Raw genomic sequence first — 21618 nt, 5'->3', positions numbered from 1 at the left:
ATCTCATTGCAGATCTGTGACTTGCATATGGAAGTGACAGTAAGTGCCATTCACTATGACCATTTAATCAACAGATTCCTGTATTTAGAATAATCAAGGACTAGCCAACTAGGCATTTTTAGTCACACCCTCTACACTGCATCCATTTTCACTAGAGAAGCACCCACATGACTGACACATGATGGCGAGAACGTCAATCGCCATCTGCTCAACTTCTAGTGTACCACTCATATTGGAACATAGAGAGAGAGAGAGAGAGAGAAAGAGAAAGATATAGAGAGAAAAAGAGAAGGAAAGAGAATTCTTGGAGGCCTCAAATGATTAGCCATTTCCAAATGGCTGAAAACACTCCACTGAGGCCCTGGATGCACACTCGGAAGATTCATTCACATTGCACTGAGCACTGAGGTATCCTCGAGTCCGCCACCTGGACCCTTTTTTGTGGCTCATCAGCTCACTGGAAGCAATGGGGGTACATGGAGTGTCCTAGAGCAGGTGGGTGGGGGAGGCCGAGCAGCGGCAGGGGGTGTCCTGTGGGGATGGAGAGGCGAGGTGCGACCAGCGCCAAGGATTCCTGTCATTGTGGCGGTGAGTCACCTCCGCTCCCACCGCTGTTGCTGCAACACTCGAGTTTGGGCCCCTCGCCATCCTGGCTGCTCTCTCCCCCCTCCTCGTCCCCATCCTCCCCTCCTGCATCACCCTCCTCCTCTTCATCCTCCTCACTCTCGTCCTCTCCCCCACTGCTCAGGCCTGGCAAAGGAAACCATCGTCACTTAGCATAAAGCCAATGTATTGAGTACAGAGCCAAATTTATGAGCAGCAAAATGGAAAGGCTCATTGTTGAGGAATTAACAACGAAGATTTTGTTCAAAACTAGAAAGAAAATTCTAATTTACTCAACACACAAACCATAACTTGTTGAAAAAGTTTACTTTGCATTCCATTTTCAATGTATCGTTTCACTAAATATTTTGAAAACGTATCACCTCTCCTGGAAGCCTCCCTAGCAATAACAGAAAAACAGAACCTCTAACCCCTTCCCCCTAACTCCCATTGACTCCTAACCCGTACCTTTATCCCCATTAGCCATTGACTCAAATTATACCGACCAATGAAATTTTTCCCCTCTCTTAACCCACCTTCCAATCCCCCCCACTCACTAACGCTTGTCCTGGTGTTTCCTACCCTCTCCCACATTATTTCGTACCTACCCCCGTACTCCCCTCCCCGCCCCCTCTTCCCACAACTCCCCCACTCTTTCCAGAAGAGGGTATATATACAATGATTGTGACTTTCAACTTTGTACCTGAGGATGACGCCGTAGCGTCGAAACTAGTCGTACCTGTAATAAAGTGGTGGATTGGAACAAAGTGTTTCTTTTTCATTTATTAAAATGAACTTCCACAAAGTTGAGGCTGAAACTATTGAACTAATTAAGGGAGGGGTTCATTCTGATCAGACTGTTCTGTGAATTCCAAGATACTGCGGGATATGCCACGACATTAACTTTTTGACGGAGTCATCCAATAATATGTATTTTAATGCAACAATTTCCAAGTGTAAAAATCATTTGCCTTAACCCTGATCCCGGTCAAGGCGAATGATTTTTACACCCATGAAATTGTTGCATTGTTCTGTGAATGTAACACATGAGATTCTAGAGCATATTTTTCTGCATAATATTTTCTTTATTATTAAGGGGTTCTCACTATAGCTATAAGATTGCATGGAGGTTTTACCGCATTATTAAAAGGCATAATGAGGCATAATGGCATTATGATACTTTTAATAATTAAATTTGTAAATTACCTACAAAAATATCAAAGCCTCTTAGTGTCTAATTTTAAATGTAAGTAAATAGATTGCTTGAGTGTTAGTGTTCCGTTAATAATAAACTGCAATAGCAACCTAAAAATCATTTACACCTATACACAGACATGCAGTTATTACATTACTGAAAGTTGGTAGAGAAATCAGTCACATTTACAAACGTACATAATGCTCTCCTGAAAACCAAGTTAAATACATGGGAGCAATGCATGTAATTGTTAATCTATATCAACAATGTCTAATGATGGTATTGACATTTATTTACTATTCATAGAACAAAATGTTTAAATTGAGATCATCAATTTACTGTTATGGCTGCATCTGACAGCTTATTTCATGGCTATGGCAATCATCTCATAGACAAATTCTTTCTGAACTGCACAATGATTCACAATGAGAACTGCTATGGAGTCATCAAATGAATGACCACATGATCAGATCCTCATAGCTATTGAGCAATCTTTAAAACTGGCAATGCTCAGAAATAAATTAAGCCGAATTATTTTCCTACCTAAATACACCTGTGCATATAAAATACACATAATATGTAATTTAGAGTGTGTACGTCAGACCAATCCACTTATGCACACATTCAAATTTTCCTGAGTTTTTTAAACCCCCCAATGAAAGAGACATGGCATTTTATTGGGGGTATTTTAAAAAAAATAGGTATTTGATCAAAATGTTAAGTTTATTCATGTCTACCCTCATCCACACTTAGAGAAAGTCAACGTAAAATTTATGATGCAACATCTAAAAATTACTCTAATTGAGTACATGATAACATGATGGCCAGCTGATGACTAGTGGGAACAAGCTATGCCATTTTTGAGACACCTAAAATGTTCCCTTGGAAACCTAACAGTTGACAGGAAATTATTTTGAAACCCATTTTATGGACCAAATAATATCTACTATGGCCTCCAGCTTCTATGAATTCTTAAAATTAATGCACCTATATTAAAAACCCCCTATGATGTATGACAGGAAGTGCTAAATATGGAATCCCACCATGGGGTAGTGAGGAAGAAATTTTTCAAGAGAGTTGCCAAAGTTTTTGACATTAAGCAAAACACCATAGATTAAATAAGACAAAACATAGATAACATTAAGGAATTGACCCTCAAGTTTTAAAATATACATATGACTTTTGCTCAAACATCTAGAAGGTCTGATAAGGGATGAGTACATAAAGTATAGTATAGTAACACTCCAATCATGTTTTATAGGCTCTGACAAGCTATTTTAAAAAAATGCATAAGCTGCTAACCATATAGTTCAGAATTTGCATTTGCTATGGTTTCTTAACTACTGTTTTCTATCAATATTAACGATTTGCTACGGTTTCTTAACTACTGTTTTCTATCAATATTAACGATTCTATCAACAATCTAGCTTAACCTGTGCACTTTATAATTTCATATCACAATAATCTCATGACAACTTAAACAGATATTTAAAGGGAAAAGTACAGACAAAGGAAATGTGCCCAATTGAGACCAATACTAAGTGCATTGGAACTATGGACAGACCCGTGTGACTTGTCCCATTGTGGCCCTCACCCATGGCTCCTCCCCTTAGAAGTCCTCCGGGCCCACTGCCAGCACTCCCAACGAGGCCACCAGCACCCAGCTGGGGCTGCAGATTTGCTATGTTCTCTGGCCAGAACCTCTGAGCTGCTTGCTTTCCACTACCTCCACCTAGTCAATTAACAAAGATACTCTAAATAAGATGTCTTCATACAAAATAAAGTCATGGACATTATAAATATGGAAATTTGTACTTGAAAAAAATAAGACACCAAATAAAATTTGTTGTCTCAGGCGTAACTTTAAGGAATTTGCATAACATATTGGAATGTAATGAAATAATTGACTTTGTAATTCCACACACTTTATTTTACCCATGTATCCATGAGTCAATAAAATTGCTTCTATACAAAGGTTCATCATCTAATGTCAGTTTTCAAATGATTGGCAGCTGGACTTTGAACGCTGATAATCGGGTTCATATGAATGTTTATATTATCATTTGAACTTGGAGAAATATGGGAAATCTAAAATAACAGATTCATAGCAAATGCTGCAAGGGTAAGCAAAGGTTTTGACATGGAATTGTGGCTCTACTGAGAAAAACCATTTAAGATAAATTCATGTATTTAAAAGGTAGTGCACCTCCCTGGACACACTGTGCCTCACTGCAGTAGTTTTGCTGGAGCAATCGGAAAACTTCATGGGGGAGTGTTCTTCTGTTTAGCACTGCATGTATGGTATGGCATGGTATGCTCTGGTGATTGGCAGGGGGTGGAAGGAATTGGTGGAATAACAATATCTTCTGGCAACATTTGGCAAAGATTTTTTACTCCATTTATGTAAATACCACCCGAGAAACAAACGACATTCCCAAGCCAAACTGACAGGTTGACTGATGTATTCAATGTGTTATATTGCATGCACATGCAACTCTTCTGTAGGGGAGGCATGGCGTACCTAAGCAAACGAACAGACGCCAAACCAATCCGGCTATTCTGCTCAGTTCTGCACGGCACAGTGCATCCCAGTGGGTGAAAAGCTTAAGAATATTTTTTCACGGCATAAGAAGACAAGATTTTTTGTAACTAACAATCTTGCTTACATGAAATGTCACCATAACTCTTCACAAACTGAGCACACCTGGTGTAGTGCATCAGCCATAATAGTACAGCATCCAGCAGTACATCATTCTTATCCAGCCAGTAACTATGTAATCACACACTTCTATTCACCCATGACTACGGTCACAAAAATTTTCCCCAAAGGATTTGTTAGAAAACATCAAAACTCAACCAATTACCATAATTTGAATCTATTTTATAAATGTGGGTATTTTCATTTTAAATGAACATGTTTGAATGAGTAGATGATTCAATAAAAATTAACCAACCCCTATCAATGCAAATGGACAAATCTTACAAGAATTTTTTAAACTATGATTAATTTGGTCATGAGAAACTAAGTTTGAATATTTCTGAAACACTCAAGTAAATAATGCACCCATGTCAGGGAATTAATGTCACCAAGCTCTTTAGTTTCTAGAATAACACAAAAGCGGCAGCAGGGAGGAAGTAAATGTAAAAGCAGTTCAATGAAATGATGAAACACTTTTACGACACTGCACAAGTAGCTTCTAACGCTTGTAACTTGAAGAGAATTTTGGGTGCAAATCTCTCCTTTACATTGCTGTAGGGTCTTCAGGAGTGAAGACACTTGACAGAAAATGTCAACAAAACTACTACTATTAAACTTGCGACATATTTTATCGGCACAGATTAAATATTCTTTACAATTACATATAACACATTATATTATTAACCAGGGCAATGCCTGATCATTCATGGTACATTTTTGGTTGCCCAAAGGCTATGAATATATATGCCTACTTTTAAAACTGGTTTCTATCAGCATAAGTGGACTTACAGACTTTTTCTATTCAATTGGGTGAAATAGACAAAATTTCTCAAGAAATGAATACCTCAAAATGCACATGATAAAAAAAGAGCACGGCTAAATATAAGGCAATTATCTAAAAATGGTCACAATAGCAAATAACCAATTGCCTGACTGCAACTCATTACCATCAAAATAAGACACATAGTAGCAAATCTTTTCTTACCTCCAGTCCCACCTCCAACAGTTCCAACCCCACCTCCAATAGATTTAGCTTTCTTTGCTTTGTGAGCGGCAGCCGCGGCTTCTGGGTTGGAAGCGTCTAGCATTGGTTGTAGAATACGACGGCGAGCATTTATGAACCAGTTGTTCACCTGCAGTAGAGTAAGAAATGTTAAAATTCAAACATGCAATTATTCAGCATTATCTTTCTCTGGAGAAAGATTGAAATAATTACTTAAAATTACCGCAAGAGAGTGAGTAAGCGATTAGAAAGATACTTCATCCGTTGAAAAAATGCAACTCAGAGAGTCCCAACTAGGGAACATGTTAATTATAGGAATGTGGGAGCAATGAAAACGAAATGGGACGGATGTGAGTGGAAGTTAAGACAGTAAGTGGCCACACTGGTAAATTGTAAATGTGGTACTACCAGTTGCTTTCTGATGGTAACTCTTACAATGCCTACTGAATTTTTACATTCTCATCCTCATACGAACTTGAAGAATTGGCCAACTGGTCAAAAATCTAGTCAGCAGGTAATATGAAATTCAAGATATTAAATTCATCATTTTCTTTGATTGTTAGACTTTTAATTTACGATATCTGTTTCTTATATGAGCTTGCACACACCCCATTATAGCCACAACCAAAAATAAAAAGAGAATGTAAAATCATTCATTAAAGGAAAACTCTGGGATAAATCAACAAAACTAATACTTTCAGGGCAGATAATGAAACCAAGTCATTTTTTAGCCAGCATTTTTTTCTACAAGGCTTGCTACCTTCGAAGTGGGTCTATTTGGTTTTTCTATTTCTTGAGCATCCACAATTCAAGTTACTGAATAATAAGTTCATAAAAATGTCTTTTCTAATTTTGTTTGCACCCTTCATCATCTCAGACATATCAAGCTACTTGGTTACACAAATGCAAGAATTTTGCAGCATAAAAATCTGGTCAAAGCAAATAATTTCCACACTGAGTATTCTTGCATATCGGTTAACAACAGCTGGTGACTCCATCAAAATTGCTGTGTTTCCTGCAGTTTCTCTGAACTGGTTGGTTATTCTTTTAGTCACAACTTCAACATTTACATGCATTTCCCAGAAAATAGTTACTAATCTAAGAACCCACCTAAGGTATTAACATTTCATTGAAATCATATAGATGACATGGAATCAATTTATGATGGGGTGTCAAATGAAAACTATAAAAATTTATTAAATATTCGATTTCCCATGCCATTAGTCTTTAAGTTGGCAGTACTGTTAACAATGTTTTAAATAATGTCCAGCATGGGGCAGCATACTGCGGACAAGTAAAATGTTGCCACAATATCAGTTCACCATGGCTGCCTCTTTTTTTGACATGCACCAATGAGAAACAATGTTCTATCATATGCTTCCTGAGCAGTGAAGGCATGAAACCTATTGAAATCCATCAGCAAATGAAAGCCTAGTGAATGAACATTTATCACTGAAGCTAAGTGTATGAGTACCACATTGTGAGACTGGAGTCTATTGCAGCAGCTGAAGCTATTGTGATCAATCACAATCACTATATGATGGTAGATGAAATATCTGCAAATCTGAATATTTGTCATGGCTCAGCATATAACATTATTTATGACATACATAAGTTTCACTAAGTGTCTGCAAGGTGGGTACTATGGCATCTCATTCCAGAAGTGACAAGAGTAACACGTTGACCACCATGAAGAACTTTTGCGCTGCTTTGACACAAAAGGTGATGGCTTCCTTGCAAGAATCGTTACAGGAGACAAAACCTGGGTCCACTACCACCAAGACCGCAAGCAAGGAATGGTGCTATTCCTCATCACCTAAACCCATTAAGTTCTGGGCAGTGGCATCTGCAGGCAAGGTCATACAGACTCTCTTTTGGGATGATGTAGGCATTAGTTATCTTGGAACACTAGAAGCCTAGGGGAACCACCATCATCAATGCCTCATCTTCTGATATGTTCAGAAATTTACCTTTTGCCTACATTCAGATCAAAGCCAAATGGATGTCTGACTGTAGATGTCATTTTGCAACATGACAATGCTCGACCTCATACTAAATATGCAACCACACTGATCTTCACTTTGATACTCCTCTACATCCACAATACTTACCAGATGTCACCCCAGGTGATTACCACATGTTTGGACTACTCAGAGGTACAATAAGAGAGGCGATGAGAGGGAAGAAATTTTATTTCAATGAAGAGGTGCACCAGATGGAACACAAGATTTTTTTTCCAGAGGAACCCATGCACTTCCTGTGCATTTGATAAAATATGTTGAAAATCAGGGAGACTATGTCAAAAATGATACACTTGTGTTCCAAATTTGTTCAATAAATCACATGCAAAAAAATAATAATGGTTTTCATTTGACTCACCTATGTACATTACAATAATGATTTTAGTCTTTGGGGTTCCCTAAAAGTCGAGATAAGATGAGCATAGCGTGTTCACATCATGTACATTATTTATTTTTTATTCTGGAATATACACAGCAAAACCACAAGTAGTTTTTCAGACGAAAATATACGAATTTCATCATTCATTGCAGGACTTGGGATAAGGGTAGGTGGTGAACTTCAGGGGGAAGTCATAGTAGTGTGCCTTACATTTATCTGTACAAACTAAATAGCAGTGTTTAACTTTTGATTAGGGACTGGACTCTTCTAAGCTTAACATTACATGCTGTTTCATATTAGGCAGGACCAATATAATAAGGTTCTATTGATTTATTATTTTTGTTTGAAATATTGTTATTCTACACAAAGCATTAAACTTATAAACCATTAGTTTTCCAAGTAAACTTCATCTATTCATTCAACCTATATTTTTAATCCTAAACTATTCAATGCCATATTTATTAAATTGCCACTTATTTCCATACATCATATGAAAATTGGATTCAATAGAATTTTCTAGTAGCTTATGCACTTTTTGCTCACTCAGAATGCGTACCCTACCACCACATAATCTATACAGTAGCATGCTGTAATGCAATGCAAAGGATGAATTGATGAAAAAAATACTGACTAAGCAAGTTTTGGTGTCATTATTTGCATTACCATCAAAGTACTTACTTGTAACAGGGTGAGATTTGTTTGAGCAGCTATTTGTCGTTTTTCATCTTCTGTGGGATATGGGTGCTAAAAAATGATACAAAAATGTTAAAATATAGTTATCAGAAATAACTTTAATTATTTTAAGCAAATGGTTGGGTCAAAAACCATGCAAACTTCTAAAAAGAAAAGTCGTGGCAAACACATTATTTTTTATAAAACCAAAAATTTTAACGATAATTCATATAGACAATAAATTCCTCAAGTAAATGGATCACTTTGGGAATACTCTATGGAATTTTAAAGTTAAAACAGCTTTTTTATCTAGTAGATGAACAACTGAAATAACCCCAAGCAATTCAATTACAAATATTAAGGCATAATTATTTGAATTATAATTTATGTAGCCTATGCCCATATTAAGTATCCCTACACTATAAAATTACACCAATCAGATTTTATTAAAAAATAAATAATAAGTCATTCATTTATTACAAGCTTAGAAAAGTGCCTTGGAAGCATTGGCATCACCAGAATTAATCTTGAAATAGTCCATTTCCATTAGCATTCCAGGGTGTTCTGAAAAGTTCTTGGCCTGATGACGAAAATGACCATTTATCATTTACGAAAAAGTTTTTTCAACATAATCGTTTTAAATACATCAATTTCATCCAGCTGTGTTCCAGTGCTGTTCTCCTGTCTTTATAGTGTTTTTCTGGAAGTGCTGCAAAATACTTGTCTGCAGCTGGAATCACTTCTTGATTGGATGAAAAACATTGACCAGCAAGGAAACTATTGAGTTCTCGCAAGAGATACTAGTCTGAGAGAGCCAATTCTGGGGACTTGGGTGAATGTTCCAGCACCTCATGGAGTAAATTCCTCAATTTTCCCAGCGCCAAGACATTTTTGGGGCTAGGTGTATTTATCAATCCTGAGGCTTTTCTCCGGTTCTTCTTGCACAAGAAAAACTTCCGAAAGAGGTTTTCCTTCTCCAAGCTACTTTTTCCTCTGCATGCCACTCTCCAGCAAGTCTGCTTTCACAAATTTTGCATCCATTTTGGTTAGAATAATTTTTACCAGTTATTTTACCTTTTCCAAGATAGTAGAACATCAGAATTCCCTTTGCATCCCAAAACCTTTGCCATGACCTTTCCAACCAATGATACAGTCTTTGCCTTCTTCGAAGCTGAACAACTGGCCTATATCCACTGCATAGATAGTTGTTTCAATTCTGGTATGTAATGACGAATCCATTTTTCATCCATTGTCACATATCAATGCGGAAAATTAATCATGTTTTTTGTAAAGCAATCCAAACACCATTTGGAAAGTGTCATCCAAATGAGTTTTTGATCCACATCGAGCATGGCACCTATCTTGCGCAAAAATTTGCCATGTGCCTCATGTCATAAGTAACCAACATGTTCTCCCGAATCCCTAAAGTAATAGTAATTTTATGCACCTTCATTCATTGATTTTCCAAAATCATATCATGCACTTTTTCCATTATTTCTGGGGTGGTTGCACTTTTCCTGCATCCTTCACATAGATCATCTTAGAGGCTTTCAAGGCCACATTTAAACTTGGCCACCCATTTCTTCATGGTGGAACTTAAGAAGAAGAGACCCTATATGCAATCATAATCCTCTGGAATGTATTTTGTTTGGCATTAAACCTTCTTTTAAAAAGAATTTTATCACTACACTACACTCAATTTTTTCCATTTCTAACAGTACATGCACAGGAACTGATTCAAATGACTGACTACCTTCAGTGAATTGATGGATGGAACGACTTGCTATTTCACATAGCATATACTCACGGTTGTTCCAATGAGAAAAAAAATCATGTGAGGAGTGATGCCACCTATTGGCGAGGCCAAGAACTTTTCAGACCACCCTCATAGATAAAAGAAGTTCAATATAAGGTTCAAAACCTTACATTAGAATCAAAGATTACTGTGCAAAATAAGGCCAATGATAAATTAATAAGCTAGTATGGTTTTGAATTAATTAATGTCTCCTTTACAAATTTCATGTCTCAGACAGTTACATTAAAACTTCAGAAGAACTATCCTATTACCTTATACTTTTTACATTTCACTTTTTGAGTATCTAAAAATGAAGATACCTATGCTTGAATATGGTGGCTGGAGGCCTTCAATGGAAATCTTGGTCATTCATAGTTTGCTAATGCAATGTAATCAAAATCAATGACATTAAATAGATTGAACAATGATATGGTATCAATTTACCAATATTCAGTTAAAATGGTAATGGGTACCCATCATCTATTAAAATTTGATTATTAATAAAGTACTTTTGATTGGTTTGGAATGTAAGAAATTATTTATGAGTGCCAAATCTTCAAAGGTTTTAGAGTTAACCAAGTAAAATTCTATTATGTAAACTATTAAACAATCTGTAATTTTCCCCTTTCAGTTCTACTAAACTGCAGTATAGAGTTCATTTACTATTCATTGTTAAAATTCAAAACAAGATAAATATCATAGTTTCATCATGAATTTGAAACAAATTGTGTTAAAATTGTTCAAATCTAAGGGGAGCGCTTGTGCTTTTGCAAGTTACTGATTAAAGCACGGCATAAAAAGAACACTGTTAAAATGATATTACCACCAAATGTTGGAAGAGCCATGAGCGCATCACGCTGGTTGCATGTTTAGGCAATACTCCTCTCTTCTGCTTCTTTTTGCCTAAAAAGTCTTCTTCATCATCAGCAGAACCTCCAGGAGTTGTAGGGGCAGGGGACAGAGAACCTGAGAAATAACAAAAAGATACTTATCTTCCAATAATCACTACAAAATTGATTAACTTAATTTGACCGACAAACATAATGCACTAATTTGTACAAGTCAAAATTATTAAAACAGCCTGAGAAAGTTTTGCTTCTACATCTAGAATAGTATTTACAGCATCGCACCTGGAATCTGAACGTAACTCGAATAACTTGGGATTGGAAGGTGACTTGCTGGGTGAATATAGCTTCAAGATAACTTATTTCCCCTCAATACCACTCCTCTTATGCAGATCATGTGTCAGCATGTGATCTCACACTTCAAAAAATAGTACACCAAGGCTATGTTTAGAGATGTTTGGAAGTTACTAATGAAATGGAACTGACCCTGAGTGAGAGAGCCTTAGAAGGAGCAATACAATATGCCTAAGAACAATTGAGAACTAACTCATGGAGGGAAGTGCCTTTCGAGACAATAAACTATACCTGGAAAAACTTCTGTCATGACTGTATTGCTGCCAGGAGCTTTGAATGCTTTGAGGAACCACCTGTTGTTTCTGACATTATATCTCCACACAAGTCCATGGGTTTGATATGCAGGAAAGAGGATGACAACAAATAGATGCATGATCATAGAACTTAGATGAAAACAGAAGGTCTTCCACATGTCAATGAGCAGCAGCTGATAAGAGCCACAGAGGAAATTTCTTCACGGGAGAAAAAAAGAGATGCTGGAGCCATTCCCACTGCTGTATGAATGATCCTTTCCATACATATGTACTGTAAAAACCCCAAGTAGTTTTTGACAAATGACAACTTGATAAAGTCCTTGTTATCAGGCATGTTGATTTTTTCAATGATAAAATCATTGGATATTTTAGAAAAGTTCAGAAAGGTTGCCAACATCAGAGCACTTTGGAACATTGGTTTTCAAAAGATATTACAACCAGCGACTAATAAGGCATCTACAAATGTACCTTAGGAAAGACATGAACAAGGAAAGAATACAGACAACAGAAATGCAGTTTTGTGATGTCATCATGGAAGATGACTTGCCTTCCAAGCAATAATCTCTCTCCTTTAGCTTCCACACTCCTATTTTAGATAAATACAGGTTTTTATATTTTCAATTTTATAAGTTTACATTTTGTTAAAATATTATTGCTATTATTTGCTAATATTTTACCTTAAAACCCATTATATATATATTGTCAATATCATTTTTTTTAATTTGATTTCATGGGACCCAGAAATGAATTAAGTTTAGATTCCAAGGTATCACTGTGTAATATTAAGTTACTTCCTACAGCATGATTTTTTGATAACAATAAGTGGTATAACATAACAGCAACAAATTATATACTCTTATATTCTTAATAGTTAAAGGTACCTCATAAATCAGTATACAGCTTTTTCTTTCAGAAATCATAATAAAAAAATAGAGGAGAATAAGCATCCTAGTTCCAGGCATTTTTTTACACTCTCTAGAATCATTCCCCTCTTACTCTTAGCAACATGTCAAAGTTTGCTCATCTATTTATCTTGAAGTCTGTTACAAGAGAACTATTTTCTCAGCTCTTTTGCTATTTGAGTCTTCCATGGTATGCGTAGTTGAGGTTTTATCACTGTTTATATGGGATAGACTCTTAATCTGTTTATCTCTGGCATGGAATGTGTTCCTGTGAGTAAACCATATCACCCCGTCGACTCTGAAACAATCCCCGTGAACAGCAATAGGAAACTGAAACCTAGAAGGAAGTTTTTCCTAGAAATACATGGGAATCAACTCATTGCACACTCATGTTGGATAAAAGGTAAATTGGAAAAGTGAAAATATCAATCACAATCAGGTCATTTGCTTCTTCACAAAACCTGACACAAACTTTGCCAAAGGAGTTATACCATGAACATACTTCAACACTTGTGTAAGTGGTGAAGAAGCTGAGTCATTATATGTATACGTTAACTTTTTCATGGATTCATGAAGAACCTTTATTGCATCCTCATACATGTATCCTTGCTAGCATTTATCACTCACTTTCAAACTAAATGAGCATGTTGAAAGCCTTACCTTGAAGTAAAGAGTTTTCACTTGGGGGAGGGCATGGATTTGCACCAATCTGTGAGAGGGGAGTGCTTCCATGCACCAAGCCAGGGGATGGGGGAGCAGAGGGTGCCCTAGAGGACAGCTCTGTGCCACCACTTCCTTGCAAATGGACAGGAACAACAACCGGCTGTGCCACAAGGCCCTGGGGTGTCTGCACCATCTGGTAGCCGGCTGTTGTGGGGCCAGCAGCAACCCCCACTACCCCTGGCTGTGCACTGAGGTGGGGATGGTGACGGGAGTGTGCTGGCTGTTGACCTAGCATGCCAGCCTGTCCAGGAGCTCCAGTGGCTGCCTACCCGTGGGGTGAAAACACACGGATTTAGAATGGCATGGAAAACATTTATTACTCACGCAAAATCAGTTTTCCCAATTATCAAGATGCTATTAGATACTACTCTAATAACCTTTCATTTTGCCTAGAAACTTACAATAACTTTTACTGTTATCCTTTTCAAATCTAATGAAACTAACACAGCTTCATATTTATCCAGGTCATTTTTTTGCAAATGTGAATTTCTTCAAATTGAAAAATTATCACAAGTTATTTATAGAATCCATTAAATATTTTGACATCAGACCATCAATATATAGTGTTTCTGTCACCATTTGAAATCAAGACAACCTAATAATCCATTGGATCCATTACTTTGTTTCACTTCATGACCATGAAACTTCAAAAATGTTTCAATAAATTTATTATTCAAATTTTGGAAAGAAACCACTTTTACTTGAATGTAAACTAAAAACAATACGCATTACTTTTAAACATTAAAAGAGAAATGGAATTTTATATTTAATATATTAAGTATAATAAAGTAGTCCAATGCAACACAGCTGATGATGCATTAGGCATGCATATGGTATGATTCTAGTATGAGAGTTCATTTATTTTGAATGATGCAGAGACGATAGAAATATGAGTTGTTTCAGAGGGCAGGAACACTGCACCTGGATTCCTTGTTGCCCATCTAAGGGATGCTGCTGATGATTTTGGGGTGGGAGGGAGTGCTGGGAGGCCAGGTGCATTTGGTGATAGCCATTGCCATGGTGCAGGTCTTCGGGACTTCCTCCCCCTGTGCTTCCTTGACCAGAGCCTGCCGTGCCATTACTACCACCACCCCCACCTCCTCCATTGTTGTTATTTTCATATGCATAGTCAGAGCGCAATAGATTTTCACTCTGCATCTTTCCCTTTAGGCAGGTAATGTAGCGGTTACAAAAGTCCTTGCACAGCTCTTGAACCTTTTCCAGCTCCAGCAAATGTATGCGCAAAACCTGAATTGCTTTGATCATCTGTGAAATATAAGCAAGCAGAAATTCAGCAATTTTATTTAAACATTGACAAGATATAATATATGCTCATTATATTACCATGTATCAATTATACTGTACAATTGTTTTCTTATCACTACGTTTTCACACTAATTTTAACGTATCAGCAAATTAATTTCCCTAACCTTTACAGATTGGATATAATGACACCTTTGAAACATGTAGTGCCCTCAAATAAATTTAATTATTTCAGTAGAAAGTTGATTGAAATTTATGTCTTATACCACTCCCGAAACAAAATTATTACTTTTTACTTAGAATTGAGCAATAATGGTGAAAAAAATGCTATCACTAAATCTGAAAAAAAACATTAAATTGTGCAAAAAGGAAAGCCAAACAAACAATATTTACCATTAAAACAAGTCAAAAATGAATTAAGATAGTGTTAAAAAAACAAAGGATAAATTAATACAATTTCATTATTGAAATATACATATGTATATATTTAAAATCACTTACAAGGCCATCTACTTCAGGGTCATTGACAAGAAAGGGTTTTCTGTCCCTCTCCTGATGCTGGACAAAAGCCTGGATGTCCATGTTAAAGTTTTCTGAGTTGGGGCATTCAGCAGACTGTGTGGCTTGCTCACAGCGTTCAAAGAGAAGAGCCAAGAGAGGAAAGAGGGGGTGCCTGGTACGGAAAGTGGAGAGGATTAGAGAATTACAATGCCAATAAAATCAATTCATACAAACATTGGTAAACCAACATATGGATAGATATAATGTGACATAAAACTATTATCTATTGACTAAAGAAAGCACTTGCAAAGCCCTTCTGAAGTCTGACTCACACCAATCATATTGGTTTACCACTGGTCTTCTGTGTTTCCCTTTTCAATTTTTTTATGATACCATTGTATTTAAAAAGGATTACATGGCAGTCAAGGGGGAGGACTAGCTTGGCTACTGATCAGAGTGTCCCAAGTTCAAATTTAGATGATGATAAACACATGACAAAAATTTTTCATTCTGTAGAGCTTCTCACAAGGTTAAATTTATTTTCAATGATAAAACCAAAAATACCGTTTTTTTCAGTGCAAAAACATTAAAGAAGGAAACAACAAGATTAAAATAGATTAATAGAGTCAATTCTACATTTCAGGATCCAGCCATAAGGACCATTTGACCTATTCTGCAACCTCCTCCCTCCCTCTCCAAATTGAGATCTTGGTTTACCACCAAGAGTCCTTACAATCCAGTGACAAAATAGCGACTGTTTCAGCAGTTACCATTACACCGCAAGAATCAATCAATTTTGCTATTTTTTAAAATATCCCAGAAAATAACGCTATAGGTAAACCTCACGCTCCCAAAAAAATACGATAACTTGATCATAAAAATCACAAGCTTAGAAGTCTTATTTAACGTTATTTCAGTCAGCCAGTGACCATAAACAGGGAGAGTAAAGGGCTTGACAGAGAGAAGACGTCAATACTGAATAAAAAGATACGTTTCAGGCGTGATATGGCGGAATATCATGGTTAATTACAAATTGGCAATTAAAAATAAGTCAGTACTGAAGCTCTGTCTGATGTCAAGTGAATGAAACTGGTGGGGGGTGGGGGAGAGTAAAGGGAGGTGTAGCAAGGTGGGGGAGGGGGGTGCATTATTATATATGTCAATTGGTGTATTTCGAATTTTGGCTTGTTTAAAATCTTTAACCAATTTTATGAGTGTGCTGTTTATGATTTCACAAAATTCAATGCACACGCGCTGCTTCAGACAGTGTTAGACACTTTCATTCTAACCGACACAAGAATTTGCACAGCAAGCATGAGTAAGCTCAGACAAGAATAGCTGTTGTGCCGAGACAAGTCGAGATAGCGCCACGAGCAAGGTGGTGTTTTACTTATCACAGACGTCGCTAGAAGACAACCACTCACTAATTGTGTCCGTTAAGTAGTTCCCGCGCAGAAATACCACTCTCTTCTTTTTTTTAAACAGACCTCGTAATACATTTTTCCTCAGTTTACAATTTTCTCCTTCCCAACAAGCTTTCTTCACCAAATTACAAACTTGGGTAAGAAGAAATGAACATGAGTATACCCAAAACAGTAGAGACTCGGGCATTAGGTACCTTGTCTTTTCTTTTAAAAACAAATCAACGAAATTAAATGAAATCGGCGTCAAAATCAAATCGCTTCAACCCGAAGATCCGTTGGACGAAGGACACTGGTACACCTCATATCGAGAGCCCCACGGCGTTCAAAATTCGACCAGCGAGAAAGATCTGATGCCCAGAAAACCACACAGCTAGCGGGTACCCGAGTTAGCACACGATTTGAAACCAGGGTTGTTCGGGCAATAGTCGAACGCTCTACCGACTAGGCAGAAAAGCTACCTTTGAAATGTTATTTTAAGAACTTTAGGTTTTAAAATGACTCTCATGAATTTTTAGATGTTTTTTTGAAAAAAGTAGGGACTCGAGTGAACTAAGGAGAAAAATCCATTTCGATTTTCTTTAGAGGCACTCGGAAAAACGCGGGCGGTTAGGTTTACTCTGAAAACCAAAACCAGAGGAAACTGATGAGGGATAAAGAGGAGTTGGAGCGATGCCTGTAACGCCTTGCGCTAGACAAAGAAAACTTCTCGTGCCTGAAACCACATAACCGCAACGCTGAGGTCAGAATAATGTTCAAAGGGCTCTCTCGGAAAAAGACACGCTGTGCCGGTCGGCCGTTTTTCATAAACGAATACACCATATTGGCCCAACATCAAAGAGGAAATATCGTTTTTTCGAGATAACCATAGTCTCACTGTAAGAGGACACGATATTTTATACCCTACCCGCAGTTATGGAAGTCAACTTTTGTAAAATTAGGCACTTCCTAAAAATGCAAAAGGCGGGAACACAAGGATACATACGGAATATTATACTTTCATTTCCCAGATAGGTGTTCTGGAGGCACGTGCAGACAATTTGAATATCTCTTTATATATCCTTGTGTGTGTGTGTGTATATGTATATATATATAATGTATAACACTTAGCACTAGTGGACAAAGACAAGAGTGGACAGACAAGAGAACACAACACAGAGTTCTGTCCCTCTCTTCCTTGATAAAGGTGGTCACGACCACCGAAAATTCGAAAAATAGTGAGTCTCTTTTTTGTGTGTTTCTGTGTTTTTGTCTGTGTCCACTAGTGCTAAGTGTTATTCATTATTATTCACGTCCGTGAGACTTTCAAAAAGTGTTATATTTTTGTATATATATTATATAATTATATATATATATATATATATATATATATATATATATATATATATATATATATATATATATATATATATATATATATATATATATATAATATATATATATACACACACACATACATGCATATATAAATTTCATTCGTCATATGTGTTTCATATATCCATTTCCCCTCTATCTACATATATCCAGATATGTTTGCCGCTTGACGGGCTATCGGATTTGCATGTGGGTGTACATAAATGTATGTATTTGAGAGTCTATACGTACACACACACACACACACCGATTTATCGTACAGAAGGCATACACACCCAAAAAGGCCTTTCACGTAAAAAATTGTGGCTACGAGTAATAGATACTTCTACGTTCAGTTTAACTGTGCATCTCCCTTCTAAATATATAGGGTATGCCTTGTTTTGTCAGATATAAATAGTGCGGACGGACCAGATTATGAAAAGAGCGAAAAAGGCTTGTGGTTACGAATGTGTGAGAATAGGCTATTTATCGCTGTTACCCTAAAGATAAGAGAACGAAGGCAAGAACGACAACTGATAATCTGAGCCGAAAAAAAGCGATTTATAACCTGCAAACGGTATAATGCTCAGTGAACGCGAGAGTGCTTCGCTAATTAGATCAAAATGAGGAACAGGTAGTATGTTAAAAGAGAGAGTCAAACACTGTTGACTTATTGAAATATTTTTTTCGCAGCTATTTGTATTTTATTGGACTAATATAACTTAGCATAGGCTATGGTAAAAAGCATAAATTTATTTCGGCAACTTCGGCAAAAGTCATACATTCAACGGCAGTACCTACCTTTCCCATCGATGCTTTCGGGAGATAAATCCAAGGGCGTTATCCATGAAGGAAATAGGCCAACTGGGAATATACTAATAGCAAACTAATAGTAAGTAATAGTTAGTAGTTTTCTCATTTGCATGTGGAAAGGAAGTACATATTTTACGAGGGTTCCATAACCCCGTGAAGTTACGTTCTACCTGCAACTCTACCACATAGATATAGAGTACCTCAATCCTCTACTTCATAATCTTCTCCTTTCTATCCGAGATCGGCCACCTAAGAGACTGATCTAGTTTGATCCACAAATGTTTCACCAAATTCGCGCAGATGATGATTCAGTTCATAATTTTACTTTAATGAAGGGTGGCGTCAGATTCATGAGGATAAAACAGGGAAAACGGTTGAGGACGTGGAATACAGAAGCAATAACTGGGATGATAAGAAAGAAATGCCAACACACTGTAGAGAAAATTATGTGTGTGAGGAAAGGGAAACGGGTAATAAAGGGACGAAAATTATTTGAAAAGAAATAAAACATGGCTAAGACATGAGGGTCAATCATCACTCGTGGCTTTGAACGTATATGCGGAATAAATGATTAAGGAGGCATGGGAATAACTGGATATGGTAATGATATTCAGTGGAATATTCCTTAAATCAGGTTTATGAACAATCAAGCTTTAGTTTGCCAGCCAGTCAAGGATTGCATTGGAAAGTCAGTGCACTAGGTATGGCAAGAGAATAAATGTAAACAAACATAAGGTTTAGCTGTTTTCGAAAAAGGGAAAAGCTAAGTTGAATATTAAAACAGCAGTTTATAAACTACAGCAAGGGGAACAGTTTACCTGTCTCAGAAGTATTTCGGACCAAAATAGTAAAGTATTAGGGACATAAGAAGAATAATTGCGTTAGGCAAAGAAGCATTAATCAGAGGGAAATTGATGACGGGGACATTGAGTAAGAATGTTACGAAAAAGGTTCGTTAAAACTTGGATATGGAGCATGGTTTTGTACGGCGCGGAAACATGGTCGTTAATGGAAGACGATAGGCCAAGAAGTGGTGGTAGGGAAGGATAGGAAATGTGAAATGGACAACAAGGAAACCAAACGGGGAAGTATTAGGGATTTCGGGGAGGAGAGAGGATTGCTGACTGCTCGGAGAAATCCAAAGGGGGTAGCAAAGACGGATTTAGAGCACTTTTACGAGTAGGAGAGGAATTGTTGGGATACATCCAAAGGAGTCAGTGAAGATGGCTGCAGATCATTTTGATTGGCGATGAGATGTTGAAGAACGAGGTAGAGGATAGAAAATTACATAGGTAATCGAGGGCGGGGCAGAAATAGGATGTTCATTATAGTTTCGCATGCCAGGTTCGGGTTTTTAAAGATATGTGAAGAAATGTATTACTGCACCGTTGTATATTGTGCCCATCTAAAACCTAACTTATAAGGTAGTATACCAATTGTATTAATAATGTATTCCAAGTATATAAGGACAGTCCTTTCTTTGTGCAGGCTGCAGGTTCCGAGGAGAATCACCCGGAATCTTACCGGGACCTACGATGAATATTCAAACGCTCTACACATTGGATTACCACTCCCCAATCAGAGCGAAGGAAAACCATCTAACATTTTTAAATATAAAATCAATTAAAAGTGAGAAGTTTTTATTTTAGGCAAAATGGAACGACTATTTTATACGGAGAAAGAGAAAATAAAAAAAGAGAAAATTTATGACTATTGTGCATTTTCAATCTTTCCAACCCCGCGGATGCTTCACCGATCAAGCTCGAGGTAGAAGATTGAGAAGCGGAAAGTAGCAGTGATAGTGATTAGGGGAGGTGACAGCAAGTTGAGGTCATTTGCACCATTAGAGATAAGTGGGTAATTTTTAAAGTTAGGATTTTTCAATGAATGAGGGAAGGGTGGAGAGAAACCCGGCGTCAGCATTAGCCTAGTTTTAACGTACGCACCAAGGGGTCCAAAATTCAACCCCATCCGACAGACATTATACTTTCCACGTGACACCACTAACAGGGGATAGGTTAGCTATGATAAACCCTGCCACCACTGGCATTTGAACCCGGACCCACGAGTGGGAAGCCAGCTCAGGTTGGTCACACTTACTTGTAGACGGCCCTCTTGTCCGCCTCGAACTGCGCCTGGTCCTGCACCACGGCGTAGTGTGAAGCTGGCGGGGGTTGCTGCTGCGCCGCGGAAGACGAGGACGAGGAGGAAGAGGAGGAGGACGAGTCGTGCTGCGGCGGCTGCCCCTGCTGGGCCGAGGACGGGGGCTGGGGCTGTTGCTGCCCAGTCGTCATGGCGATGGGCTCCTCCCGCCTCCGCGAAGGGGGCGATCCGCCAGGGTCCTCCGGGTCCGAGGGCGAGGCGGACGCCTCCCGGAGGCTGCTGCGGCCGTCGCCGCTCCGGTGGGTGGTGGCCCTCAGGGAGGTGGAAGCGGGCAGGCCGCGCAGCCGGTGGTGAAGGTGGCCGCCGAGGTGAAGGGGGTGGCGGCGGACTTCGACCCCTTCCTCTTGCATAACAGCCGCTCCTCCTCCTCCAGGACCCACCACCGAGCCAAACGCACGCCCAACACCCGCCCCTGTTCCACTCACAGCTCCCCTCTCCAAGGGAACGGGATGAGCGAGCGAGCACCCGATGCAGTCGATCCTGCTCGTGGGGCTAAGGCAGCCGCCGGCCTCGGAAGAATCCTATTTTATGTAGGTATATTTATTTTATTTCCAATAATCTATTCAGTTCTCTCCGCTAGTTTATCGCGAACGAGTTGGCTGTTCTCCGTCTGTCTGTCGCTTGGTTATTTTCCTTGCACTCGAATAGGACTATCGGAAA

The 21618-nt window shown here is 38.1% G+C and overlaps 1 protein-coding gene across 1 annotated transcript; it reads right to left on the bottom strand.

The window, feature by feature from the left end:
• Positions 1 to 577: 577 nt before the first annotated feature.
• On the bottom strand, positions 578 to 21308 carry LOC139688108 (homeobox protein PKNOX2-like). The gene is made up of 9 exons (XM_071585535.1): positions 20896 to 21308; positions 15209 to 15380; positions 14366 to 14710; positions 13382 to 13709; positions 11190 to 11332; positions 8578 to 8643; positions 5482 to 5629; positions 3393 to 3530; positions 578 to 750 (listed from the first exon to the last, which is right to left on the bottom strand). The coding sequence occupies exons 1-9, from the start codon at positions 21306 to 21308 to the stop codon at positions 578 to 580; spliced, it is 1926 nt and encodes a 641-aa protein (XP_071441636.1).
• Positions 21309 to 21618: the final 310 nt, after the last annotated feature.

This window comes from Hetaerina americana, unplaced genomic scaffold, assembly GCF_022747635.1.
Source record: "Hetaerina americana unplaced genomic scaffold, ioHetAmer1.1.p SCAF_2, whole genome shotgun sequence".
NCBI classification, from domain to species: Eukaryota; Metazoa; Arthropoda; class Insecta; order Odonata; family Calopterygidae; genus Hetaerina; species Hetaerina americana.
Note: the sequence above shows the minus strand (reverse complement) of the source record. Positions and strands in the feature narration are given on the sequence as shown.